The 27,467-nt window shown below is 48.5% G+C and overlaps 1 protein-coding gene across 2 annotated transcripts; it reads left to right on the top strand.

The window, feature by feature from the left end:
• Positions 1–1,574: 1,574 nt before the first annotated feature.
• Positions 1,575–20,207, top strand: AARS2 (alanyl-tRNA synthetase 2, mitochondrial). Of its 2 annotated transcripts, XM_009559204.2 has the most exons (22): positions 1,575–1,838; positions 2,717–2,905; positions 3,591–3,736; positions 4,535–4,729; positions 5,234–5,378; positions 5,828–5,973; positions 6,256–6,364; positions 6,977–7,015; positions 7,771–7,882; positions 8,424–8,551; positions 9,287–9,437; positions 11,253–11,422; positions 12,419–12,532; positions 12,943–13,083; positions 13,707–13,844; positions 14,233–14,342; positions 15,485–15,593; positions 17,107–17,229; positions 17,666–17,776; positions 18,616–18,699; positions 18,839–18,949; positions 19,341–20,207. In XM_009559204.2, exons 1-22 carry the CDS (start codon positions 1,614–1,616, stop codon positions 19,503–19,505), a joined length of 2,961 nt encoding a protein of 986 aa, XP_009557499.2. In that variant the 5' UTR covers positions 1,575–1,613; the 3' UTR covers positions 19,506–20,207. The 2 variants fall into 2 exon arrangements, with proteins under 2 accessions (XP_009557499.2, XP_053919156.1); XM_054063181.1 differs by lacking the exons at positions 1,575–1,838; positions 2,717–2,905 and having other exon boundaries at positions 4,572–4,729; positions 19,341–20,201.
• The last annotated feature ends 7,260 nt before the right edge of the window (positions 20,208–27,467 follow it).

Genomic DNA, 27,467 nt, shown 5'->3' with positions numbered 1-27,467 from the left:
GACTCTTTTCGGAGTCTTTAGAAAGCAAGCAACCTTTAATCAGGTCTGGGCAACACAGGAGAGCCATCTCCATCAATGGTGTGCAACGAGACAAGAGCTGGGACAGAGCCCGTTTCCCACTTACATGGATAAATTTTCCCAGAAATCTTGTGCATATCTTGGTGATACAAGAAGTCCTTACTATTACAAAAATTGAAATGTCTTTGACTTAAGCTAAAGTAGAGTTAAGTTTCACCTAAGCAGCTATTTTTTTTTAAATTTAGACAGAATGTCCCTCTGATGGTGTTTTCCATCAGATAGTGTTTTTCCAAACGCTGTTCATTCTTTGAAGATGATAACATCTTGTGTGCACTATGATCTGTGCTGAACAAATGTGTTTTCTTCTGTAAACACCTCTGTTTAGACTATTGTAAATGCAAGGTAAGACAGAGCTGGAGCCAGCTCCAAATCAGCAGAGTTTTGACTGTTGTGAAGTTCATAATGACATTAAAATTAGACCTTAGAAAGTAATAGAGCATGCATAAGATTTCTGGGAGAATTTATACATAATGCGTATGAGGGGGAAAGACATTCTGTACTCAGCTTTTGTCTCGCTGCACACGATTGATGGAGATCACTTCCCAGTGCTGCCCAGGCCTGATAAAAGATGCTTGCTTTCTAAAACTCCTGAACAGTTCTTAGAGAGTTTATTTGCCAGAATTTTCAATATCGCTGTTACTTTCCAAGGACTAATTTTAATGTTATTATGAAGTTCACAACAGTAAAAAGCTCTTGCTAATTTGGAGCTGGCTCCAGCTCTGTCTGACCTTGCATTTGAGATGGGGAAAGGTTGCAAACAGAAGTGATTACAGAAGAAGACACACTGGTTCAGCACAGATCATGCTTCACACAAGATGTTATCATCTTCAAAGAATGAACAATGTCTGAAAAAAACCTGCTTGAAAGAAAACATGCCATCAGAGTGACATTCTGCCTAACTTTCAAAAAAATAGAGTGACTTAGATAAACTTTACTTTAGCTTCAATTAAAAAAAAATCTACTTTTTGTAATAGTAACTACTTTTCATGTCACTCGTGTGAAAGTTCTACTTGTGTGAAAGTTGTGGTTGTCCTGTGCAGGGACAGAAGTTGCACTCAATGATCCTTGTGGGTTCCTTCCAGCTCAGGAGATTCTATGATTCTATGAGCCTATGATTCTACAAGTCTATGAGTTTCTATGAGTCTGTGTTTATATGAGTTTATGGTTCTATGAGTCTACGATTCTACGATCCTGTGAGTCTATGATTCTATGAGTCTGCGACTCTATGGCTCTATGATTCTATGGTTTTGTGATTCTATGGTTCTATGATTCAGTGGTTCTATGGTTCTACGATTATGAGCCTATGATTCTGTGCTTCTATGAGTCTATGGTTCTATGGTTCTGAGTCTATGATTCTGCGAATCTATGATTCCATGATTCTACGGTTCTATGACTCTATGCTTCTATGAGTCTATGGCTCTATGAATCTACAACTCTAGCTGTCTATGAGTCTATGATGAAGCCGTCCCTTCCGGCTTCCGCCCTTCTCTCCGCCCCTTTCGGAAGCCGCTGCGCCCCTTCCGCCCTGGCGCATCATGGCGCTGCTGTCGGCGGGAGGGAGGCGGGCGCTGCTGTCGGCGCGGTGGCGCTGTGTGTGCAGCCCCCGCCGCGGGGGTGCGGGGTGCCCGCCCGCCGCCCGGGTCCGCGACGCCTTCCTCCGCTTCTTCGAGGAGCGTCACGGCCACCGCCGCCTGCCCTCGGCCCCTGTGCGGCCCCGCGGCGACCCCCGCCTCCTCTTCGTCAACGCGGGCATGAACCAGGTGCTGTCCTGGGGCTCCGCGTCGCCCTCTTCCGTGGGGCCGGGGCGCGAAGTGCTTGTTGGGAGAGGGCTGGGAGCAGGGATATACTGTCCTGATGACCAGGCGCTAGTCCTCAGGTGAGGCTGGGTATGAGATGAGTTTTACTCCGTGCCCACGCTGCAGCCTTGCTGCAAGAGGAACGCCTGGATGGGAGAAATGCAGTGACTTTCATGGCCACTCTGGTGATACTGAAAATGATGGCAAATAAAACTCTAAGACTCCTTTTGGACTTTTAGAAAACGAGCATCCTTTCTCAGGCCTGGGCAACGTGGAGGTGTGATCAATTGTATGCAGCGAGACAAAGGCTGGTTACAGAATATATTTCCCATTTCCATGCATTTTCTCAGAAATCTTATGTATGTTCTATTACTTTTCAAGGTCTAATTTTAGTGTTCTGAACTTTACAACAGTCAAAACTCTTGCTAATTTGGAGCTGGCTCCAGCTCTTTGCTTGGCCTTGGCTCTAAGATAGATGAAAACTCCAAACAGAGGTGATTGCAGAAGAAAAGACATCTGTTCAGTACACAGCATACTACACACAAGGTGGTGTCATCTGCAAGGAACAAACAATGTCTGGAAAACACCATTTTAAAATAAACATGCTATCAGAGGGATATTCTGTGTAACTTTCAAAAGCCACAACTATACTGTACTTTAGCTTAAATCAAAATATTCCACTTTGAAATATTCCACAAATTGTGTCACTAGAGGTTGCTTTTTCGGAGCTTTTTACAGGCATAAGTGGTGATTTGTAGGCCAGACAAACCAGTCGGTCATCCCACAGCCCCATGTTGGGTGACGCTTGGCAACAGTGGGTGTCTCTCTGCCTTTATTTCTAGTTCAAGCCCATTTTTCTGGGCACGGTGCACCCCCGGAGTGAGCTGTCGCGGCACCGGCGGGTGGTGAACAGCCAGAAGTGTGTACGTGCTGGAGGGAAGCACAATGACTTGGAGGATGTGGGCCGAGACACTTACCATCACACATTCTTCGAGATGCTGGGGAACTGGTCCTTTGGGGATTACTTTAAGGTGAGGCCATAGGAGTGAACCCTCTCCAGGGAGAAATGCAGCCTTTCTTTCAGAGCTGTGCTGTAGCTCTGTGCTGTCGTGCCACAGGGCTCTGCAGAAGGCATTTAGATAACCTCCAAATTACTTCTTGGGAGCTCTGTGGCCTGGAGCAGAAACAGTCAGCTGGTGTGCTGAATTGCTAAATGTGCAAAAAAAAAAATGTCTCAAGGCACGCTCAGCCTTTCAAAGCTGTGAATAGCAAGTGCAAATCAAAAGTTCTCTGTGTAAGTACCAGTGTTGACCACTTAATATGGTGAAAAGAGGTTTCCATTTCATTTGGTGCTTGTTACTAAAAAGCTTGAAAAGTGGAGAATGATAAAAGATGCTGGTTATTTTGCTAGCAAATACATTCTTTCCTTGGAAAGAAAATAATCCATGTAACTCTACTGGTAACTACATGGGTGTGGACTATGCCGTGAACTTGAGGGCCTCACAACAGTTTAGGAATGTCAGTTTTCCACAGGCAGCAATGAGTCGTCTCACTCATCTGACCCTTCCTGCTCTTTGCAATGCACTTTAAAACTGGGAAGGGAGAGAGCAGCTGAAATTAACCTTCTTTGCTGGTTGACTCCCATTCTAAAGAGCTGTCCTACTTTACTCTGGTCTCTGGATTACTCTGCTTTGTTTATGTTCCTTGCGTGCTCAGGAGGAGGCATGCAGCATGGCCTGGGAGCTCTTGACAGAGGTCTACGAAATCCCCAAAGATCGTCTCTACGTCACCTATTTTGGCGGAGACTCCTTGTTGGGGCTGAGCGCAGATGAGGAGTGCAGGGATGTATGGCTCCGCCTGGGGTAAGTGAGTTAGAGAAGAGGTTGTGAGCAGTGAGTGGGCATTTCAGTCTCCATACTCTCTCATTTGCTCTTTTGTTGATGGGAATGTTGATGTAGGGGCCAAAAGTTGAGTTTTAAACCCCTTTTGCTTCTGGTTTGTTTGGGCTGCTAGAAGTCAGCTGGGCTCTGAGCACTGTGGGGCACTTGACCTTTAAGCTGTAGCTCAGATGTCGTCAGTCTAGGGGCCTGTGTACCTAGGAGTGGCTGGCCTGGAAGAAGTGCATGAAGGATCTCTGATCCTTTGCTTCCTTTCCATCATGAGCTGTGGAGAGTATATTCAACTCTGAAAGCTAGCAATGACTACTTCAATGTTAGTTTAAATCCATCACAGAGAGTGCTGAGCTGCTTTGGGAGCTTGTCCCACGCTGTATGTGGGCTTTGGAGCCAAGCCAGCCAGCTCTGTGCTGTCATTGGTGTCCCACCTTGTCTATTGTGATCAGGTCTTAGCTCTGCTGGATTTTTTTTCCAAGGAGGAGGGCAGGCAGCTTCTCAGACCCAGTGGAGAATATCTCTGTTAGCAGGAGCCAGACTGAGTCTGCCAGCCATTCTGGGCAGTGAGTAGGAATCTGTCTGGTTTGATCCAGCTTGTTCCTGTTAAGGAGAGAGTGAACAGAAGCAAAGGAATCCTAATGTGTTTGGTTGTTGAGTTTGTAGTAGTCATGAAAGGACTCCTTCCATCCATCTTTCTCTGTGATCTAGGCTACCATGTGCTTTGTGTGCATGCCCTAGTGCTGCCACCTCTGTTGTTTGCCTTTCCAGGGTGCCTGCCAGTCATGTGCTTCCTTTTCCATTGAAGGACAACTTCTGGGAGATGGGGGACACGGGTCCCTGCGGCCCCTGCACAGAGATCCACTATGACTACGTGGGTGGTGGCAGAAATGCTGCAGCACTGGTGAACCAGGGCAACCCTGATGTGGTGGAGATCTGGAACCTGGTCTTCATGCAGTATAACAGGTACCAGTCTGGACTCCAGAGCCTTTCCCTATTTTCTGACTCCAAAATCGTAGGTGTGTATTCCCCGACATCTCACTGCTTTCCAGGAGGTGGCAGTGCAGGAGCAAGGGAGAAGCTGTCCAAAGCGGCTTTCAGTCCCCTTTGCTTTATTTGTCCTGTCCTTCAACCACTGCTGCCTATTCTTCCTAACTGCTGCGTCCCAGAAGCCTCTTGAGATCTGCAGCACCCTGGGGAAACCCGCAGAAGGAAAAGGCCTTGGGTCCTGTTCAGGGAAGGCCTTTTTCCTTGTATCACAGTCTGTCTTGACTATCAGATGGTTGGATCCTGTATGCCTGACAGTGCCAAGGCAGGCTGCTCTTAGTCTCATTCCTCAGCTTCCTTTTGTTGGGTCACCTTGCTGTTCCTGTCCACTGTCACTCTCCCGTTCTCTTTGACTCACCTGCACCTTTTCTTTGCCCCTGAACTGACTCTTGCTTCTCTTGCCTTTTAATTTTTTCATGACAGAGAGGTGGAGGGGAATCTGCTTCCCTTGCCGCAGCACCATGTGGATACAGGAATGGGCCTAGAAAGGCTGGTGACAGTTCTGCAGAACAAACGCTCCAACTATGACACAGATCTCTTCACTCCCATCTTGGATGCCATTCACAAGGTGACGATGCTTCTGCTCAGACTCACAGCTAAGAAAAAGCTCCTTGAATGCAGACTGCTTGCCGGGTACCGTAGTACTGCCTTCTCTATGCATACTACTGTGCAGTATTTTGAGACAGCAGGTATTTCTAGCCAGGTTCAGAGCAGCGTTCTAGGGAAACTGGGGAGAATTTCAGGCTGGAAATCCTTTGGGATATCAACAGTTCTGATCTGTTGTTCCTCCAAAGTTCCTTAAATTCCTCAGTGCTAGGGCATTGGCTGACCAGTCAGAGGTGTGGAAGTCTTGGTGTGTAATGCTCTGGAAGGATTTAATCAGTACATCTTAGATGCACAAGGTTCAGAGGTGGCTGAGAAGCATGATGTCAAGCGTAGCTGGTTGCCTCTTGCATTGAAACTTTTCCTTCTGTAGTCATTGATTTCTGCTCGTGTGTCTCCTTACTTTCTGTTTAGGGCTGCAGAGGCCCCAGATACCAAGGTCTGGTTGGGGATGCTGATGTTGGACGTGTGAATATGGCGTATCGTGTGGTGGCAGATCACGTGCGTACCTTGTGCGTCTGCATCACTGATGGCATCTACCCAGGCCTCTCTGGAGCAGAGTAAGGACATAAATAATGGCATGGGGAGGGTGGAGTTAGGTCTAGACAGGAATATGGACAGCCAGAGGAGAGGTTCTGGCACAGGATTTGGGAAGAGAGGAAGGCAAAAGTCTGGAAGAGATGCCAGTCTGCAGGCTCATTCTTGGATGGGCGTAGAGTGTATGGAGCAGCTGGCCTGTGTCGGTAGATCAGTCCAGAGGAGCTGTGTGGGTGGTGTGCTGGATGTAGGAGCTGGGCAGGATTGCTTACATTGCTTCCTGGTGAATCTTGCCCTGTTTCCAGACTGGTGCTGCGTCGGATCCTGCGCAGGGCTGTGCGCTTTAGCTCAGAAGTACTTCATGCTCCACCCGGGCTCCTGGCCTCGCTGGTGCCTACTGTAGTGGAAGTGTTGGTGAGTAAAAACTGCTGTCTTGGAGGAAAAGAACATCACGTATGTCCTATGCAGCCCATGTCCTTTTCCTGTACGCTGTCAAGAGACAATCTTGAAACTGAAGGAGGTCCAGGAGGGTGTATCTATGGTGCTATTCACTACAGCAGTAAAAATCTTTTGCTTCCTGATCATTTGCAGTAGGAGGGACGGGGCCTAGTGTGACCACAGCAGTACAGTCAGCATGAGTCTGTGTGTGTAAGTGTATGCAAGTGCACATCATTGTGTAGCAAGGATAATGACTTCCAAACAGTCTTACCTAGTTAATGCCATCTGAAATTGGTCCCTGTGAATACTAGCAGCATCCTAAAAGACAATGTTTTCTTCCTGAATGGATGTGTTCTCCAAAAGATGTTGTGCATGGGCTAGCAGAGGCAGGTCACAGGGAGGCAGCCAGGAGATGGCAGCTATAAGTCCATGTCCGATTCTTCTCCTTGTTGCTATCTGGAGCTGTGTGCTGGGGCTCCCTTCGCAGCTTAAGCTGCCTGAGAAACAGCTATGATGCTTGTGGCATGCTGGGAGATCCTTTGCGGAAAATGCTGAAGATGATATCACTAACTGAGGCTCGCTCCACAGGGAGATGCCTATCCAGAGCTGACGAAGGATGCAGACCAGGTAAGCAGTGTGGAATCCCCTGGAGGGAAACCCCATCTCTTGTTATCTTTGTGAGGCGCTGCTTTTAGGGCAGAAGTCAGCCGTACCTTGGGACTTAGCTGGAGAGTTTGCATAGGCTCCTCCCTAGCCATGTTCTCCTGGGTGGGCTGAGATGTGATGGGAACACTTTTTTGTCCTGGACACGAGAAGTATCTGTGGCAGACTTCCTTGAGGGAGCTCTTCTAGATCCTCACCAGGGACTGCTCATCCTGGTATGAGGCAGCAGTTGCCCTAAAAAAGCCAGGGTAGCTTTTTTGTTGAGTGCAAGTACAGCCTGTCTCAGCCTGTGTACCCCTTGTCCAAAATGGATTGGTGATTTAAGGTAGGTCCCAGCTTGCTTCTGACAGCAACTGTGATGATGAATTTCTCTTGCTGTTCCAGCCATGCCATTTTAATAGGGTCACAGATGTCAACATCTGGCAGGGAGCATTTTCAGCCACCAGCCTACCCCAGGTGGACGGTCAATATTTCTTTGAGAGGAATGATGATAGGAGGCACAATGACTTTGACACTGCTTTGGAATGCATCAGAGCCATGTTGTGATGCATACTTACAGAGCAAAAAAGCTGGTTCAGGCAGACACAGTAGGCCTGTTAGACACCTGCTTCATTTGCTTTGAGCTGACTGTAGCAGGGGGCCCAGTGGTAGCAGGGCTGAGCTGAGCTGGGGAACTCCTTGAAGTGTTGTGGCAAACCATTCTTCTGATCTTTTGGCAGATCATGGATATCATCAATGAGAATGAGGCAGCTTTTCTGTCCTCCCTTGAGCGTGGGAGGCGCGTTATTGACCAAACAGTGCAGCAGTTGGAGCCCTCCACAAATTTCCCAGGTGAGTCTCCCTCCTCTGGCAGGCCACACTTAAAGATTGTTTGATCCAGGTACTCACAAGCATTGCAGTCAAAACTGTGGTGGATGTCTGCCTTGCCCATGTGCTTTCAGTGACCTTCTAGCCCAGAGCAGAGAAACAGATGTTGCTCCTTTCTCCAGATTCCAGTTGTATTCTAGCACTTTGTTCTCACAACAAACTAGGCATCAGGATAGCTGGAAACATTCCCTTGCTGCTTTATTAACTGATTAACTGGGTCCTTACAAGACAATGACTGTAAGAATGAGCTGAGAACCCAAGCAGACCAGCTGCCTTGCCTAGATGTGCTAGCAGGAATGGTGCTGTAAGGCATCATTAATACTCAGTCCTGTACAAGAACAACTGCCTGGCTTCTTTTCCTTTCCCCATTACCAGTGCAGTTGCACACAACACATGTACATCCAGTTAACAAGACACACACTAGATTGGTCACATCCAAGCAAATCTTGAGATGTCTTGGCTTTCCATGTTCATGTGGAGTTCATGTCCTTCTTTTTTCCTGCAGCTGAAGTAGCCTGGTCTCTCTATGCAAATTTGGGATTCCCCCTGGATCTGATTGACTTGATGCTCGAAGAAAAGGGAATCAGCTTGGATTCAACTGCTTTTAATGAACTTGTTTTGGAAGATGCAAAGGCAAGAGGGAAACTATTCCTGTTAGAATAATTCAGAGCCTTCCATCTCTCCTTTGAGGATGGAGGTAGAATTTCTTTCACTGCTGAGGCTCTTTGGATGTATCACAGAGCCGCCGCGTGCCTTTTACCTGAAGGGGAAGTGGGTTTGAAAGAGCAGTGGGGTCACAATGCCTTTGCTTGTCTGTGTGTGAGGGAGAAGTATTGTCTGGGGATTCTCTTCCAATCAGTAGAAGCGTTTTATGATGCTGACTGTTGCTGGAGTGAAGATTACCATAGAATTACATAGATTAGGAGTGTCCTCTGTCAGTCATGTAGTCTAGCTCCTCACACAAAGCAAGGCCAGCTTAGATAGCCCACACAACAAGTAATTTTTGTAGAGTTTATCTCTATGGTCTCTAGTGCTGGAAGACTTGCACTGCCCTCCCCGTGCAGTAATCTGGTTAAGGCCTTGTTCTCCTGAGCCTTAATGAACTGGAAGTTTCACTGCTACACAGCAAGGTGCACCAGAGGAGGAGGGTTGTATTAGCAGTTGCTTACAGCCTGCTTCAAGGCTAGCACGGAGTGGTGTTGAGTGCTTGTGGGGTTTGAAAGAATGGGGTTGGTTTGCTAGTAGCCTCTGGATATAAAAATAGTCATTTCCAGAAAGGTGAAAGAAGTTCCTAGCTGTATAGCTCCAGTTATTGGTTTGAGTGCCCCCAAGTATCTCCCATCTAATTGTGCCTTTGTTTTGCTGTAGCGGAAGGCTAGTGGCCTACAGGGAGGACCGCTGGAGCACCCAAACACACACCTTGATGTGCACTCGCTGGCTCAGCTGCGGAACAACAACGTGCCTGCTACTGATGATTCCCCAAAGTACGCCTACACCCTTGGGCAGCACGGCCAGTATGGTAAGTGGCCAAGTCCTGCCTGTAAGGCAAGATCTGCCCGAGAGCACTGGCATTCCTCAAATGGCTGCTTTTGTTGCCTAACCTCATGCATGCAGAACATGTAGTTTGTGGTTCAAACCTGTCCACGTTGCTGCTGCACCTTTTCTCTGCCCCTGTACCTCATCCCAAAATAGATGCTTTTCTTATTGCTGTTGATGTGTCCCCAGGGTGGCTCTGGGTTGGTATTACTGTGCAGTGGTGAAGCAGGGACTATTGGCTTCTGCTAGGGATGAGTCTGTTCCCAACAATTAGGCTTCAGGGTATTAGTGCAGAGGAGAAAGAATAATAATTATGGAAAGGCTTTAGGTAAATGTCTAAAGCCATGCACTTGCTATTTCTTTGACAAACCACTAGATGACAGTGCAGACTTTTTATCATTTAGGGTAACTGGGGTTGCTGATGCTTTAGGGAATGCATAAAGCTAAACCACAGAGAGTAAGAGGTGGTGTGGCTGTCACAAACAATTAGAAATAGCTGTGTATAGCCAGCTTCCTCTTACCCAGTGTGCTGGTGGCAACTCACGCTAAGCAGAAAGTGAGGCAATTCTAGCTATATATACTATGACAAGAGTATGATGGAGGAAGATAGCCCAGCAGTGACGTTGACTGTAATCTCCAAGCTAGCACTGTCCCACCTCCTCTGAATCATGGAATGATTCAGGTTGGAGGGGATCTCTGGATGTCCCTGTTTCTTGATTGAAGAAACATTAGCTTCACAGGCAGATCAGGTTGCCCACAGCTTTCTCCATTTATGTTTTCAGCATCTTTAAAGATTAAGATCCCACAGCCTCACTGTTCCCTGTTCTTTATCACCTTTAGTGTGAAACATTTTTTTCTTTATGTACAAGCAGAATTTCCTGTACTCTGGATGTAGTCTCACAAATGCTACGTAGAGGTGAATAACCACTTTTGTTCACCTGCTGACTGCATTTATATTCATACAGCCCAGCAGGCGAGCAGTCTTCCTTGCTGCAAGGGCAGCGTGTTGACTTGTGCTCAGCTTGTCCTGGGGACCCCAAGTTTTCTGTCAGTCCCTTTCTGTAGCCTGCTGAGATGCCTCTGAAAACCCGCTCTTCAGTGTATCAACCAGTCCTCAACAATTTGTTGCCATCGACAAGCAGAATATGGTTACATTCCATCTTGTCATGGGTAGTCATTAATGAAGATGTTAAATGGTGTTGACCCTGGTATCAGCCACCAAGTAGCTCCACTAGTAACTGAATATCAATTGAACCTTGAACTATTGAGTGATTCTCTGTGGGGCCAGCTGCCCAGGCAGTAGTAGACCCACCTTATGGTCCACCTGTCCACTCCACATTACCTGAATTTGCTTCAAGGACCCTACAGGAGAGCATGTTAGAAGCTTGCTGCATCAAGAAAGGTAGCATCCCTGTCATCCTTTGTCCACCAAGTCTGTCATGTCTTCATAGAAAGCAGGCAGGTTTGCCCAGCCTGCAGTTTAGCAAGATGCAGATGTGTCTGTGCCACACCTTATTCTACCAAGCTCTTGTGCAGCCAGCCAGACTGGGCATCCGTGTCTGATTACCTGCCACACAGCAGGTCTGTCACTGAGTGAGGGGTGACATAGTTCCTAATAACAGATCCTTTGTTCTTTCTGCCAATAGCTGGTCCTCTCCTACCAAGATAAAGAAAAATACCAGCTTTTAGTATAGACTGGGTGTTGGCTGGGTTGGCATGGGAAAGTGGCCCTCTCTTTCCTGTTGCAATTTGACAGGGTGTTTGCACTGACTGCTGCCTATTTTCTTCCCTCTGACAGAGTTCAGCCCATGCAAGGCCACTGTCCTGATGCTGTACAGAGATCAGTCTCTTCAGGAGGAGGTTGGGGCAGGGCAACGCTGTGGTGTCATCTTGGACAGGACTAACTTCTATGCAGAGCAGGGCGGGCAAGCCTCTGACCAAGGCTACATGATACGTTTAGGACAGCAGGTAAGACTCTTTGCTGGCTGAACCTGAGGCCACTGTAGGCACTGAGACCAGGCAAACTTCCCCAAGTGACAAGGTCCTTTACTGTATTAGTTTGCAAGCTGGCTGTTGACACTTCCCTTGGCTTTGTGTCAGGGTTGGTGGGGTGAGGGAGAAGCAACAGTAACATCAGATGTGTGCTTGCTGCTCTAGTTGTATCAGCCCTTTGCAATTGCTTGCTTGGTAAGACTGTAAAGTCTTCTTGGTTCTCCTTCCAATGTGCTGCGCTCTTGCCAGCGGGGGCTGCAATGCAGAGAAGGCAATCAATGATCAGAGTATCTGTGAAATGAGTAACTTGTCTCTGGCCACACTTGGATGGCTGCATGGAATGCCCAGCCTGAGACCTGGTGCAAAAACTCTTATCCCTTCCGAAAGCATCAGGGAGGATTTCTGCCTCTGCAGCGTATTCCTTCAACCTTGCCAGAGCGAGAGCTTTGACCCTGTCCTAGGAAGTTACATGGAGTGCAGCTTCTTCTCCCTCCTGCATTCCAGCTTTTGAGAATCACCCCTGGACATTGATCCTGCATTTTTATCCTTGCAGAATGTGATAGTGCCTTGCTCAGCACTTCTCTCCAAGGTGAAGTGGGGATGCAGGTTACTCTTACTAGCCCAGTAAGGCAGAAATGGCACCTTGGATGCCTGAGACTGCTGCCTTGGCAGCTGCTGTCCATTCTGTCATGGACAAGCATCCTTTTTATGAAAACTCATCACCATAGAAGGTGTTGCTGCCCCTCCACTGCGAGCTGGCAGCCTGAACATGTGCAGCAAGTGGCTGGGTTAAGGGAGGGTCTGAAGCAATATGTTTATGTTTGCAGTAAGCTTTTCAGTGCTTTTCCTACTCCATCCTTGTCTTTTAAGGGTGAATAGATTGTGCGTCCCTGCTGGGTCAAGCAGCCACAGAGCATAGGTATTTGGAGGTTCCCTGTGTTCTGATTAATCTTCCTGTCACTCTTTGCTCAGGACGTGCTCTTCCCCGTAAAATTAGTTCATATCTGTGGTGGGTACGTGATCCATGAGGTCATCACTGTGGAAACCCTGCGTGCTGGGGACCAAGTGCAGCTCTTTGTTGATGAGGTAATAACTCATAACTCGCTGCTCTTATTTGTAGCCTTATTTTGAGAATCCGGTGATATCCTGAGTAATCTGGGCACAGCAGAGCCTTGTCTCTTTATATTCCTGAGACTACTCTTCATTGTGATGTGCCATGGGCAGGAGACCTCACAAGTAACTCTGTAGTCTTCTGTGAGCCATTTCTCTGTTCCAAAGTATCCTGCCTACCTTTGCCGTTTTACAGCAGAGATCTCATAGGAAAAGAAGTTAGATCTGCCCTGTAACATAAATTTATCTGACAGCCATACCCCTTGCTTTCCCCCCACATCTCCCATCCATTCACATGCAGCCTTTCTCTTATCTCTTCATGCCACCCCCTGCTCCCCCAAGCTGTGGAGAACCAGCACTCCTTGTCAACTTGTCTGTACTTTCAGGCCCAGCGGCTAGCCTGCATGACAAACCACACCGCTACCCACCTGCTGAACTTTGCGCTCCACCATGTCCTGGGTGACAACACAGAGCAACGAGGGTCCCATGTGACAGCAGAGCGGCTGCGCTTTGACTTTGATGTCAAGGTGACTCTGGACTTCTGTTTTCTTGTTCTCAGCAGTACCAACATCCCAGTACTGACCTTTTCTAGAGGAATATTTCTCTTCTCACTATAATCACTCCTTTAGAGACAGGTCACGTTTTATCTGAGCAATGAAACTTGGTCCTCTGGAGTGACTGGCTCTGTACTGACCCACCTCTGAGGAGGGCTTGCTGAGGCGGTAAATGGAGGTCAGAGGGGAAAGGATTTAGCAAGGCCAGTGGAAATGAGGCTGAGCTAAGTAGTGTTCAGGCATCAGAGATTCGCCAGCTTGGCTGCGTCACCTGTCTGATGTGTGTGCTGGTCATCCACGTGAGGGATTGGGAACTGAAAATTGTTGGGTCAGGCTAAGCACTGTCCCTGGTAACCCATCACTTGTTGCAGCATCTCTCTTTAAGAGTTTGGTCTTGGATCGAAAATCCTCATGGAAGGAGGGAGGTGGGAGGGTCATGATACTCACAGTTCCCTTTTACAAGTCGGGAAGATGAGACTTAGAGGGAAAGTGATGTGCCCAAGCTGAGTTGCCTGGGGGCCCTGCCCTAGTTCTGCTTCTTTTGTTCTGTGCCTCTCAGGAACCTTCTCCTCAAGGTGGCTGATTTACTTCCTCAGGGCCCTGTAACTGTGGAGCAGCTGAAGCAAGTGGAACAAGTGGTCCAGGATATGATCAAACGAAATGAGGTTGTGCATATGGCTGAGGTCCCCCTCACACTGGCAAGAAGAGTTCAAGGTCTCCGTGCAGTGGATGAGGTATGACAGGATGGTAGTGCACATCTTTGAGCCTTCTCCTTCAGCAGGAATCGTCTAGGTCACTGTTAATGCAACAGGTTTCTGATTCCCAAAACTCAGGAAAGAATGTAGGACAGAGATGAGATCTCAGGAGCACTGTATTATAGAACGTGGAGGCTGGTGATGCATAGTCTTTCTGGTCATTTCTTTGGTCCAGAGCTTGTAGGGTCACCCAACTGTTTCTTTCTCCCTGTTGTGGCTGGTTGTGGGGGAGAAGCAGTGTTGCCCCTGACCGGGGCTACTCTGGAACAGAGGAAAAGTAAGGCAGAGATCTGAAGCCATGTGGTTGGTCTGTAAGTGCCCCTGAAGGACCATGTTGTTAGCTGCTGATCCCTGTCTCCTCTGTCAGGAGTATCCAGATCCAGTGAGGATAGTGTCCCTGGGGGTCCCCGTGGAGAGTGTGCTGGCCCGCGACTCGGAGGCTGCAATGCAGACCTCTGTGGAGCTCTGCTGTGGGACGTAAGTGACTTTTACTTGCAGTCAGAGGTTGTGTGTGTGGGCACTGGTGGCTGAGGTAGATACATTCTTTAAAGCTCCACTCCCTGTCCCTATCCAACTAAGTTTCCTCATCAGAAAAATCTTGTGGATGGTCTAGTTAGGAAACCTGGAAAGTCCCAAGGTGAGAAAACTTCGGTGAAATGCAAAGCATTTTTCCTTGCTTCATAGTCTGAAACCAACTTGGAAGCTGCAGGGCACCAGCAGGGTGTGGGAAAGGGATGTGTGCCTGTCACACCAGAGTAACTGGGCTCTGGCTTTGGGGTTGCAGGAGAGCTGGGGTCACAGCAGGAGACTGAGGTGGTTGTGAGATCTTGAGTTCACTCTAATTATTTTAATTTATTTTTACTTTAATCTAATAATTGTAATCTTTGTCCAGTTCTGCTTTTAGCAGTTATGAGAGTAGTACAAGAGTTACCAATCTTAGGACAGTGCTGATACAGATTAAAAACAAAAAACAAAACAGCAAAGTTGGCCTTTGAGCAGATACAGCTGAAAATGAGCAAGTTTCTAGTCATGAGATCATTCTTGTGGGAGTAGTGGGGCAAGAAACTGTGTGGGAGTGGAGATGATCAATTTTGTGAAGCTGCCTGGAATGATTACTTGTGGTAACAGAACCTGAGATGCTGTAGTTGTTTTCATATCCAGTGTTGAATAGCCAGGCAGGAAAAGGGAGTTTGTCAGTGCCTGTGACTGCACAGCTACCCTATGACTGGAGTCTAGTGGCCAGTCTGAAAGCTGGCCTGACAAGAGTGGTGGAATTGGAGGAAAAAATTGCTTTCTACGAGGTTCATTAGCAGCTGAGTAGAAGAGAAAAATCCCAATTCATCCCACTGCTGACAGAAAAGAGGAAAGCAAAGCAAAACTTGGCTGTTATGTGCCGTTTGACAGCAGGTAGCACAGAGGTTCCTCTGGAACAGCCTCAACCCTACTGTCTCTTGCCTGACAAGGTGCGATCAGGGTTTTAGAGATGGGAAGGGATTGAAACTGTTGGAATTGCAGAGGGGCTGCTGGACTTGAGATTTGTCTGAAAGCAAAGCAGACTTTCTGATTTCTGTTCCCAGAGAACAGTTTGTTTTCTTTCCTGTTCTCTGCTGACTTCACAGGCACCTTCTTCAAACAGGAGCTGTGGAAGACCTGGCCATCATCAATGAGCGTCAGCTTGTTAAAGGGATTAGCCGTGTCATTGCAGTGACAGGGGGACAAGCCAAACAGGTGAGAAAGGGGGAACAGAGATTTCTGCCATATCAAGACAGTTCCAGAAGGACCCAACTTTGCCAGGTTCCTGCATAGGCATTTGGCTTCCCCCTGCTTTGCCTGGAGCCTCCCTGCTGTGCTAGATATGGCTTCCTTTTTCACCCATGGACTCAGCTTTGCTACCGTAGTTCACTATTCACCTCCGCTCCCCCTGTCCTAGCCTCCTTCATCCTTGACCTTCATTCCTTTCCTCATATCCCCTTTTCCAAGATAAGAACTTGGCAGAAAATATCAGGAAGCCTCTGGTCTATAATTTTAAATCCCCAGGCTGGTATTTAAAGGTATGCTTTGTGCTTTGGTTTCACCTTCTGCTCACCTCCTGCCTATCACAGTTGGATTTGTACTTTATGATTACAGGACGCTGTCCTCATTCTTAGAGTCCTTTTGCTTCTTTTCTTTAGTCTTTTTGTCTGCTAAACTGTGTTCTAGTCTGTCTGAGTCTGTATAAAAAGTAAGCAACCTACTATTGTGTCCGTGAGATCACTCTGTCCTTTGAATATCTGGAAGTGTCAGGGGCTCCACAGCCTTGTCTGCTTCCTTTCAGGCTGCAGTCAGAGGAGAGTGACTCACTCTCAGTGGAACTGGGAGGGCTAAAGACAAAGCCCACCCCTGCAAATCTGTTGCCTTTTGGCTGAGTGTCCCCTGTGCATCTGTGTGCCTAGCAAGGCTTTCTTTGGTGCAGAGGAATAAAAAGCTGCAGGGCACATCCACATGCTTTGCTGGAAGTCCTGACCTGGAGAGCCCCCAAGAGGAGCTGTGTGCGTGTGTTAATCAGACAAGGGAGACTGCAGGCATGAAGGAGTGACTAGAAACAAGGGATGCATATCCTAGCTAGGCAGAGCAATCCTCATTGTTCACAGCTTTTCTTATGTAATCTCTGCTGTGAAAAGTCTCACAGGACCATCGTGGGCACAAAGGTCTGTCAGGGAGGAAATGCTCCAAACCATTTGGATTGTCACTGGTGAAAAAAGCTTGTATTAGCTTTTTTTTTTTTTTTAATTAATGGTAGCATTAGTGTTGTGGAAGGCAAGAGGTAGTATGTGAAGATCAGCTGAGCTCAGGAAATATGCTTGAACAGCTGATGAAGTTTCTTTAGTTTCGGTGTGTCTTTTGTTTCTTCAGTGGGTAGTTTCAAGAATGCATTTGCTAATGAAAAAGAGCACTAAGAAGTAAACAAGGCTCCCAAGTTTTTCTCAGTGAAATCTTGATGATTTGGTGTGAGGTACTGAGGAAACATGACTGTATGATGGCATGGACCCTTGGCTGTGACCATTTAGTGTTGGTTGCAGATCTAGAAAGGAGCATTCAGTTTCAGAGTCTCTTGGGTACAGTCACCTTTAAAGTCTCTGTAGGTGTCTTCCCACTGGATCCTGAGCAGCACTTCAGTGTTTATGACCCTGCTGCCTTCCCGCTTTCTCTGTTCCCTGCTCGTTCTTTCTATTGCTGTATTTGAAGTTTTTTTTCCCTCCAGGCTCGGGAAGTAGGCCAGAGCTTGGCTATGGAAGTGGACTCTGTCTCCCTGCGAATGAAGCAGAGGAACACCTCTATTCCTGAGATGCAGAACCTCTCCAAAGAAGTGGGCCAGTTGACTGAAGTAAGTATTGCATTCCATTATCGAACAATACCAGTGGAGGCTCTATACGCTTGAGGCACATGACTTCTTCCCTACCAGGTTCACATCTTACTGTGGTCAATAGCAAGGGCATGTTGATACCTGGTGCCACTTTGGTCCCAAAAATTTCAACCAATATCTAGATGCCTCTGTTGCAGATGACCTGCTGACAGTAAGAATGTGAGAAAAGGCAGTGGGAGGGAAGGTAAAGCAGTGAAAAAAGATTCCCATTTTTTTCTCCAGGCTTTATGTGGCCAGCTGAAAAGAGAAGGCTACACACCACAGTGAATGGCTGGCCTGATCACACAGGGGCATAGGAGGGTCTGGAAGAGGCCAGGCTCCAGCCTGACCTCCCAGAGAAGTAGCGGTTTATTTCTAGGTGCTATTTAGTGCTCTTATGCAGCGATTTGTCTTGCAGGTGGTGAATAGCACTGCAATACCCCAGTGGCAAAGAAAAGAACTGCAGACCATCCTCAAAGCGCTACAGCGAACAGCCAACACAGCCATCAAGAAACTGGAAGTGCAACAGGTACTTTGCCAGGAGCACACTTACTGCAGGCTGCTAACAGCACTGTGTGGCATACGCCACTGGACCTGGTGTCTGTCACGCTTCACAGCCACTGTTTCACAGATCCCATTAAAAGGCAGGAGAAAGCAAGTACAATCACACACAGTGCAACACGAGCCCTCTAAGTTGATTTCGCTGACATTAACCAGGGCTGTCATTTAAAATGGCAGTGAATGACTGACTGGTCTTCTGGCACCTGCAAAATCGCCATGTCTCTCTGCCTGTGAAGATGGAGAGTCCCATATCGACGCTTTTGGCGAACACTACCAGGCAGATAGGTATCACCTCCTTATTTACACATGGAGAAGATGAAATGGCTCTGACAGTGGTTCTGCAGTAACGCAGTGGCAGGACAGAGCCTTTTTCCCAGCCATACGGATATTGCTGTGGCTTCCCACTACATTTGTGTTCTGCCAATTTATGCTAAAATCCCTTTAGAAATGCATACTGGAGACTTAGTATTCTCAGTAAGAACTATTCTTTTCTTAAAGTAGGAGCCTTCCTGGGAAATGTGGTGATATGTAGGTCCAGTAAAGAGGCTGGGGACCAAACTTGTCACTATCTGTTCCACTTCTGACTGGGGTTCATCTCTGCTTTCTTTTGAGGAAGGAGCGTTGTACACATCCCTCATGTGGAGATTTCAGTCTGCCAGTCTTTGACTTCTGCTAATATACATCTCCTTTCTTTCACACAGAACAGCACTTCCATTGCCTATATACTTATTTTACATGCATATATCACCCTCCAGCCCACCCTGTGCCACCTGTAGCTCCTGAAACACTGTGTGGTTCCTTTTCCAGGCTGAAAAGAAGGCACAAAGCCTGCTAGCGAAACATAGCAACCAACCTGTCATCATTGATACCGTCCCCGCTGAATCCCTGTCTGTGAGTAATCCTCATAGCTTGTCGGCTCAGCAGTACCTCCGGTGCTGTATACAGTAAGAGGGAGCTGCTGAGCACATTTTCTGTTGCATGCCAGCCTCCTTTGCTGTAGCCCAACCACTCTTCTCCCTGCCTCTCCTAGATCTTGATGAAGGTAGTGAACCAGTTATGTGACAAGTCTCCTGGCACATCAGTCCTGCTGCTCAGCCCACAGGCTTCTGGTGAAGTGCTCTGTGCCTGTCAGGTGTCCAAGGTAAGCAGAACCCTGATAGAGACAATGGGGAACCCGCCTGCAAAGGAAGACTGAACCCACTGCTCAGCAGGTCCCAGTTGTGGCTTTTCCTTGGATTCTGCCCAGTGTTCGTGGCTAATCATTCAGAGTTAGCTCCTGAGATGTCCATAAGCACCAGATATGCTTTCAGTCGCTGTTGTGCATAAATATCCCTGGATCCTCCAGGCCGTGTTTGCTCAGGGGCAGGACAAAGCATTAACATGTATGCTCAGTCTTTGTGGTTTTTGCAGTCATGACTGTCTCAGACAGTGAGGGCTTGGGCTGGGTGAGGAGATGATGTTATTACCTTTCTTTATTCTGACAGCAGAATGCTCTGTAGTCCAAATTACTTTGTTCTGTGTCTCTTCTTCAGAACTACCTCCCTGTGTTCTCTGCTGCTGACTGGGCCGTGGCTGTCTGTGCACAGATGGAAGGGAAGGCAGGAGGTTCTCCCGTCGTTGCTAAGGGCAGTGGAAATGCCAAGGGCATACAGGGAGCTCTTACTACTGCACTGGAATTTGCTCAGAGTAAACTCTGAAATAACTGTGATGCATTGATGGCAGGACAGCTGTATGCAGCCCAGCTGCAAGCTACGTGGACCCTTGATGGAGAGCACACGTTATAGTCTGCTGATCTGAAAAGTTTTGCAGCTCCAGCACCAAACACTGCTGCAACCACTGCATTTGAGAATTGGGCTTCTTGACCATCAGGAATCAGCAGAAACCCCCACTCCTGATCCCACTGACAGAATGATGCTGCCTGTTCTCACCATGGACATTTGGGGATTGAGCCTCAGAAAGCACCAGTTGCAGCAGCAGAGTCTGCTGACTTCTGGAACAGTGCAGTTCTGGGCATGCCACCAGCACTGAAAGGCTCCATGACAGCATAGGGAGGTGGCACAGTGTTAATCTAAAGCCATTAAATGGCAGAGAATGTTTAATCCCACGATTGTTCTTGTTAGTAGTCTCTCTTTGTTTTTTTCTTCTGCTCTGTTCTGGCAGAGGGTTTTGTTCTGTCCCTGCAGCCCCATAAGTTGCTACACACTCTTGTCCAAGTATTCCTGTCTTTCTGCAGAACTCCTCTGATGAAAAATGCTACCCTAATTTAGAAATGGGAAGCAAAATCCCATACTGAAGCAGAGAGGGAACAAGATTATCCCAGCCTCCACCTCTTTGCTTTGGGTGGATGTTTGTATCCTTGTTTCCTCCTGCCACTCCATTATAACTCCTTTGTCACACTGCCTACTGGCTTCTCACATACCAGCACCTACCTACAAAACATCATGGCTCTGGTGACTTGTGCGAATGGGAACTGTTGCTCTGTTGCAGCATGGAGCTTCCTGCAGCAGGACACTTAGCCTTGAGGTGAGCAAGTCTCCCTCCTAAACTGGTCAGTTTTCACGAGCATTACCAGACAGAGCAAATTCAACTCATAAAGCCATTTAAGATTTCATTGTTAGTGTGATGTCTAGAACTCTTGGCTGAAACACCTTTATTTTAGATACTGTATTGATATAGAGATGACAAATGGTAGCTGATGCAAAGGTGCAACAGAATAGTGATATAAGCAGGTTTCACCCTGTGAGAAACAAGAGCAGCCTGATGGGGATGAATTTCACGAGCAGGTAGGGTTGCCTGGCACTGCGGAGTGAGGAGGAGGCAGCAGCAGCTGCGTGCGTTTTGGGAGAGGAGGGGTAGAAGCACAGCGATTCTGATGGATAGGGAGCAGGAAATGGCTGTCACTTAAGTAGGGATTGGTGAAGAGCAAGTAGTAGGTTATGGCCCAGTCTCCTAATGAGAGAATTCCTCCACTTTTCTTAAGAGTCTGTGCGAGGTAGAGAGGGTAAATAGCTGCTGTGAGCAGAGCCTTCTTTCCCTTCTCTCTTTAGGGAACACCTTGCCTGGGGAAAAAGGGAGATGGATTTACAGGCATCACTAAAGGACAAGAGTTTTTCTTCCCTCAGTGGCTGTCCACTCCAGTGTCTCCTATGTGGTCCCTAAGGCTCCTCATCTTTGTGAAGTGCCAGGAAGCTGGTTTTGCACTTGGGAAAGTGCCTCATATAAACATGAGGACTTGGAGGCAGAAGGAAGGGAGCGCCTTTAGTGACTGGTGGTAGTATTCCCTACTATCTTCCTCTGCTTCCCCAAAGCACTGATAGCTGCTGTTGCAGCAGTACTGCAGACCTTATCCACTAGATGCTACTTCCAGACAGAAAGCTTAAGGCAGGGCTTGTTGCAAAGGAAGTCTCTGGGCATCTGCCCCTGCTGCCAAGTGTTCAGCCAGGCCCCGTTCTTTCATGGCCCTGCCAGCAGGGCAGGTGGCTGCTCACCCCATGATTCTGTATGCTGTAGCAGAGCAGCTCAGTGCTTTATCAAATTTCTTTCCATTTCTGGATGTGGAGGTGCTGCTGGTGCTCATTACATCTCTGCAAGGAACCTGAGCACAGGGTTTAGCTGGAACATCCAGTCCAGTGCTTTGGGGACCTTGTGATGAAGCTAGTAGAGTACTGGATCGGGTAGACGGAGTCCTAGGGTTCGTGCTGTTGGTTGAAAGCAGCGTTAGTGCCTGGTATTGCACAGCTCCTGTTTTTCACTTGGGCCACAGTGGTACCAGATGTGGGGAGGGAAAGGAGTGCTCTGTTTTATTGGGAAAGTACTTTCCCAGGATGCTCTTGCGTTACTGTATTTATAGCTGCTACAGGAGGTGATGTCTCCTTTCCGTATTGGAGAGTAGGTGTGAGGAGGAGGAGAGGAATGCTGGGTTGTACTGCTCCTGCACCATGCTCCAAAAAGCAGGGGCTGAGCTTGCCAGCAGCAGCCTTATGAAATTAACTCACTTCAGCCTGACTTTTTAGCTTAAAAAAACAGTGACCCCTTGCAAATTTTTGCCCAGCCCTGTAAGGGGCCAGGGATCCGTGTGCTGAACTTCAAAGTACTGCCTTTACCGATGAGGAAGGTGTAAGTTAAGCCCCTGTCATCATTCCCCTGGAGGTTCAAGGGGTGCTATGGCAAAGGCAACTGGAGTGGTGCCTCTTGGTGCTGGTGGAAGAGTGTCTAACTCAGCTGCAGGGGTCGTTGGGCTTTCAGCACTGCGGAGTACGCAGCAATGGCCTGACACCTCAGCACCCCAGCTCTGCTCACTGCTTCCCATGTCCCATAGCAAAAGTGGCTTCCTGCTCTCAGGGCAGCAGACCAGCCCTACAATGAAAAATAAGTCACCCACTCCCAAGTAGGGGTGCTAGGGGAAGGTATAAAAATCCTATAAACATGAAAATCCATCTGATCAGTAGGCAGGGCTACAGCTTGCTGCAATGGCACTGGCTCCTCTCCTGCCTCAACCAAGGCAGTCGTGGGGGGACCTTCTAGCTTGGAGCCCATTTTCTTTCTCTGTTACTCTTGGCTTTTCTGGGAATGAAATTCAGTATTTCCTTGCATCTTTCTAGGCCTGTAAGGATTTATGTGGATCATCAATGAGGTCACAGCGTAACCAAGTTGTAATATTACTAGATCTCATAAGTTCAGTAACACTACAGCTGCTCTGCAGTTGAAGAAGGAAAGAAAAAATTTTATTCTACCAAAGAACAGTTTTGTGTAGGCATCTGTGGTGCCTGTATCGCCCCAGGCTGGTAAAGTAGGTTGCTGCAGTAGAAATGCTGGGTTTTGGGCCACAGCCATACCAGGCCATCGCTGACCTTAGGAGACAGCATTTCCTGCTGTTCTCCTGGCAAACCCTCAGTGCACAGACTTGCATCCCATCCTCCCCTTTCCCTGCTGCACAAGGACAATGCATTCGTGTCCAGTGCTGCAGCCACAGTATCTGCTACATTTCTGCCTGGTAGGCCCTGCGTTTCAGTGGCAAGTCTAGCGATGCTTAGCTGGAAGGGCTTGAGGCAGTGAAACATGAGTTTTAAATATAGTTCTCTGGCCAAAATAGCCACCTATATTCATTAGGGATCTAAGGTGTGAGCAGTACCCTAGGCATGCATTTGCAACTCCAAACACACGCACACAGAAGGGATGGCAGGAAGCGGGAAAGTAATTAAGGAGATAAGGTTTTTTTCTGTGAGCAGGTGCTGTCCGATTGGCAACATCTCCATAAGTACAGATGGACCTTAAGGTCCCTTAAGGGCACGTGCAATGCAAAGCCTTGCCAGCCCCAGTCCCAAGCAACTACCTGACTTTGTGCAAAAGGGGAGCAGAAAGTACTTGCTTGACCCTTCTTGCCCACTTTGTTCCAGCAGCTTTGCTTCTGATAGTCTGGAGCTTTGCTCCTGAATGACGTTTAAAAATGTTTTTTTGCTTCTTAAGGTAGAAAAAGGTGCTAAAAAAGGGTAGAAACGTGACCCTGGGAACTACTGACCTGTCAGCCTCACCTCTGTGCCTGGAAAGATCATGGAACAGATCCTCCTAGAAGCTATGGAGGACAGGCAGGTGATTGAAGACAGCCAGCGTGGCTTCACCAAGGGCAAGTCCTGCCTGACCAGCCTAGTGGCTGTCTGTGATGGAATGACCACATCAGTGGACACTGGAAAAGCAATGCATGTGATCTACCTGGACTTCTGTAAAGCCTTTGACAGGGTCCCCCACAACATCCTTCTCTCCAAATTGGAGAGATATGGATTTGATGGGTGGACTGTTCAGTGGATAAGGAATTGGTTGGATGGTTGCATTCAGAGAGTAGTGGTTGATGGCTTGAAGTCCAGATGGAGATCCACGATGAGTGGTGCCCCTCAAGGGTCCGTACTGGGACCAGTGCTGTTTCATATCTTCATCAATGATATAGACAGTGAGATCAAGTGCACCTTCAGCAAGTTTGCAGATGACATCAAGCTGAGTGGTGCAGTTGCCACACCAGAAGGACGGGATGTCATCCAGAGAGACCTGGACAAGCTGCAGAAGTGGGCCTGTGTGAATCTCTTGAGGTTCAACAAGGCCAAGTGCAAGGTCCTGCACATGGGTTGAGGCAATCTGTGGTTTCAGTACAGGATGGGGGACGATATGATTGAGAGCAGCCCTGCAGAGAAGGACTAGGAGGTGCTGATTGATGAGGTTTGACATAAGCCATCAATGTGCACTTGCAGCCCAGAAGGCCAACCATATCCTGGACTGCATCAAAAGAAGCGTGGCCAGCAGAGCGAGGGAGATGATTCTTCCCCTCTACTCCACTCTTGTGAGACCCCATCTGGAGTATTGTGTCCAGTTCTGAAATCCCCAACATAAAAAGGATACGGAACTGTTGGAACAGGTCCAGAGGAGGGCTACAAAGATGATCAGAGGGCTGGAGCACCTCCCATATGAAGATGGGCTGAGAGAGGTTGGGTTGTTTAGCCTGGAGAGGAGACGGCTTCAAGGAGACCTTATAGTGACCTTCCAGTACCTGAGAGGGGCTACAGGAAAGCTGGGGCGGGACTTTTTCCAAGGGTGTGTAGTGATAGGATGAGAGGAAATGGTTTCAAATTGGAAGGGGGAAGATTTAGATTGAACATTAGGAAGACATTCTTCCTAATGAGGGTGGTGAAGCATCAGAACAGGTTGCCCAGGGAAGTTGTGGCTGTACCCTCCCTGGAAGTGTTCAAGGCCGGGTTGGATGGGGCCTTAGGCAGCCTGGTCTGGTGGGACGTGTCGCTGCCCATGGCAGCGGGGCTTGGAACTGGATGATCTAAACCCAAAACATTCTATGATTCTATGCTTGCCCTCCCTGCCTTGCTGCCCCTCCCGTGGGCAGTTTTTACAGTATGTGCTCTCCTGGCTCACAACTAAGCATGGCTCTGACCCCCCATAGTCTCCAGCCTGAGGTGCACACCTCAGGACCTGCCCACCAGCAGGTAGGAGCAGCAGAGCTTTTGCACATGCACGGACATCTCATGCAGCAGCACGCACCTCCCAAGCACCCACTGTAGGGATTCACACCTGTGCTTACGGAGATCTCCCTTCACAGGATTTCAGGTGTGATTTCCCTCACACTGCCTCACAAGCAGCAGGACTGCATGTGCTGGAGCACGAGAACATGGGGTGGGCACTCCTGCATGCACACGCAGAAGGTAACACATGCGTAGGGATAGCATGCACCAAGCTACTCATGGGACATATGTACACGTGTAACCCAGAAACCCATGACTCACACACGGGGTCTTGTAGGCTCTCACCATCACACTGCCCTCCATGCAAGCTCCTCACTCCCACAGCAGTTGGACACCCACGCTGAGCAGCAACCACGTGTGGGTAGACACTGCACAGAACACACAAGGCTGTAGTGATGACCCACAGACCCAGAGCACTTGTGGCAAGGCAGGATGTCTCATCCCTCAGGTGCAGCTCAGGGCCACCTTGGCCTGATGCTGCCACTCACCTTCTGCATCCCAGCTGCCTGGGAAAGGAGGGAGTGGCTCCAGAGTAGAGGCATTCAGCTAAGGGACAGGCATGTGGTCAGCCCCGTGGCTGAATAACCTCTCCAGTTCTGGACCCCTGGCTCCTGTGAAGCATTTCTGTGGAAAGAGCCATGTTTCCACTGCAGCAAAGTGCTGTCTGCAGCAGTGTGACGAGATCCCACAGCAGCAGGAGAGACACTTCACAGGGAATTCCGGCAGTTTGCCTTTGCTGCATGCCCTTCATGGCCAGCCAGTTCCCTGCACCAGAGCACTGGCGCCTTACAGTCAGCTCTTCAGCTTGGATCGCAGCTGGTGTTTCTGTGCTGCTTGCTGAGAGGTGTGGTTTGCTCAGCTGCAACCTAAGCTCCTCTCCTCTAGAAAGAGCCAGGAAATCCCACAGTGCTGGGAGAAGGGCCCCGCTCCTCCTCCATCCTCCCCAACACTGGTGAAACCACCATTCCATCTGCCATCAGGAGCAACCTGCTACTAAGCCCACCTTCCTGACTGGAGCACAGCTCTCTGGAGGGAATTTGAGGGATTAAGTTGGAGAGATTCATGTAATTCTGTGCCTTAAGTCTACCAGAGGGTGGCTGGTGGGGGCCAAAGATGCCAGCACAGAGAGTGTGCCAGTGAGGCTGTCAGGGCCTTAACCCGTCTCCATCCAGATCCACTATCCAGAGGACCATGCATTGCTGCATCAGCCATGCACTGCAGAGCTGCTCACCCTGCTGTCATGCAACCAGAGCAAAGCTTCCAGCAGGAAGATGAGCAAAGCAACACCTATGGCCAGCCTCAGGCACTGAGGTACTTCTGTCTACCATGTGTAATATCTCCCCTGAGACTGGAGAGGGGAGACCCTGTCCTGCAGAGTCTGCTGTGGGGTCCACTGGAATGTACTCTGCCTTGCCCAGGTCCGTCATACATCCAATGCCTCTGTGTTGCTCTCACAAGCTGAGGGGCTTCAGAGTAAGTTATGAAGTCCTAACACCCACAATCTAATATTAAAGACTCCTGTGGAGGCCATCAACCTTCAAGTCCTGCGGTAATTTCAGTCCAAAACCCTTCCTGCATTTTTCACTGGCAGTGGGAAACCTATCCAGAACTATTGCTATGAGATAGTCTGGTTTTTCACGGATGCTTCAGCTCCAGCCTGCTGCAAAAGTCCCTGAGGCTGTGCAGACACTGGGTTACTATTCCAGTCCCTAACCAATTTTTCTGCATCTCCTTCTAGTCCTTCCCCAGCCTCGTTTCATGCACTTCCCTCTTGCTTTGCATCAGAAGTTGCCTGGGCTTGAACTCCAAGAATGGGAAGATAAATCTGAGCCTATGTAGACCTTCTTTTCACATGGTGAGGAATTATTTACACTTGGGTTGGGATTTTGCTGCTCTACTAATTTTGTTGTCTCCTCGTTTGCCTGTTTGTCCCACATTTCAGACGGCATTCCCTCCCCCTTCCTTCTCTTGCTGCCCCCACTTGCTGGTGCCTTTCCTTCCTCCTCCGCCTCCTCCTCCTTCTGGCTGGCCTGGTTAGGCATATGCAAGAAGAAGACACACAAGGAAAATAATCAATCAACTCAAATATCACTGAGTTTTACAGAGAAAAGGGGAAAGAGATGCAAAACTAAATGACCTTTAAAACAACTGAGCTCTCAGGTTCCCTCCCCCACCCAGAAGACGCTCCTATGCTCCACTGTAACCTTCTCCTCCCTGTCCCAGCATTTATTTATAAGCACCATCAATAATTAAGAAGCTGCCTGCCTGCTTGCCTCGGCTGCCGTGTTGACGGAGACATCTCTGATGCTTCCTGGCTCAGCCTGGCTGCGTTGCTCACTTGAGCTTTTAATTTTCTTCCCCCGCTTTGTTAGGAACACAGAAATCACCCACCTGGAATGGAGCAGAGGCCTGGAGAGCCAGGAGAGCTCCCTGCGGTGGGCTAGTTGCCCCAAGAGTGACTGGAGAGCTCCTGACTCTTATGGCTCTCTACAACTACCTGAAAGAAGGTTGTGGAGAGGAGGGAGCTGACCTCTTCTCCCAAGTGACAGGGGACAGGACAAGGGGGAATGGCCTCAAGCTCTGCCAGGGGAGGTTCAGGCTGGACATCAGGAAAAATATTTTCATGGAAAGAGTCATTGG

Source organism: Cuculus canorus, chromosome 3, assembly GCF_017976375.1.
Source record: "Cuculus canorus isolate bCucCan1 chromosome 3, bCucCan1.pri, whole genome shotgun sequence".
Classification (NCBI taxonomy): Eukaryota; Metazoa; Chordata; class Aves; order Cuculiformes; family Cuculidae; genus Cuculus; species Cuculus canorus.
The sequence above is the reverse complement of the archived record's forward strand: the minus strand, read 5'-3'. Positions and strand labels throughout refer to the sequence as shown.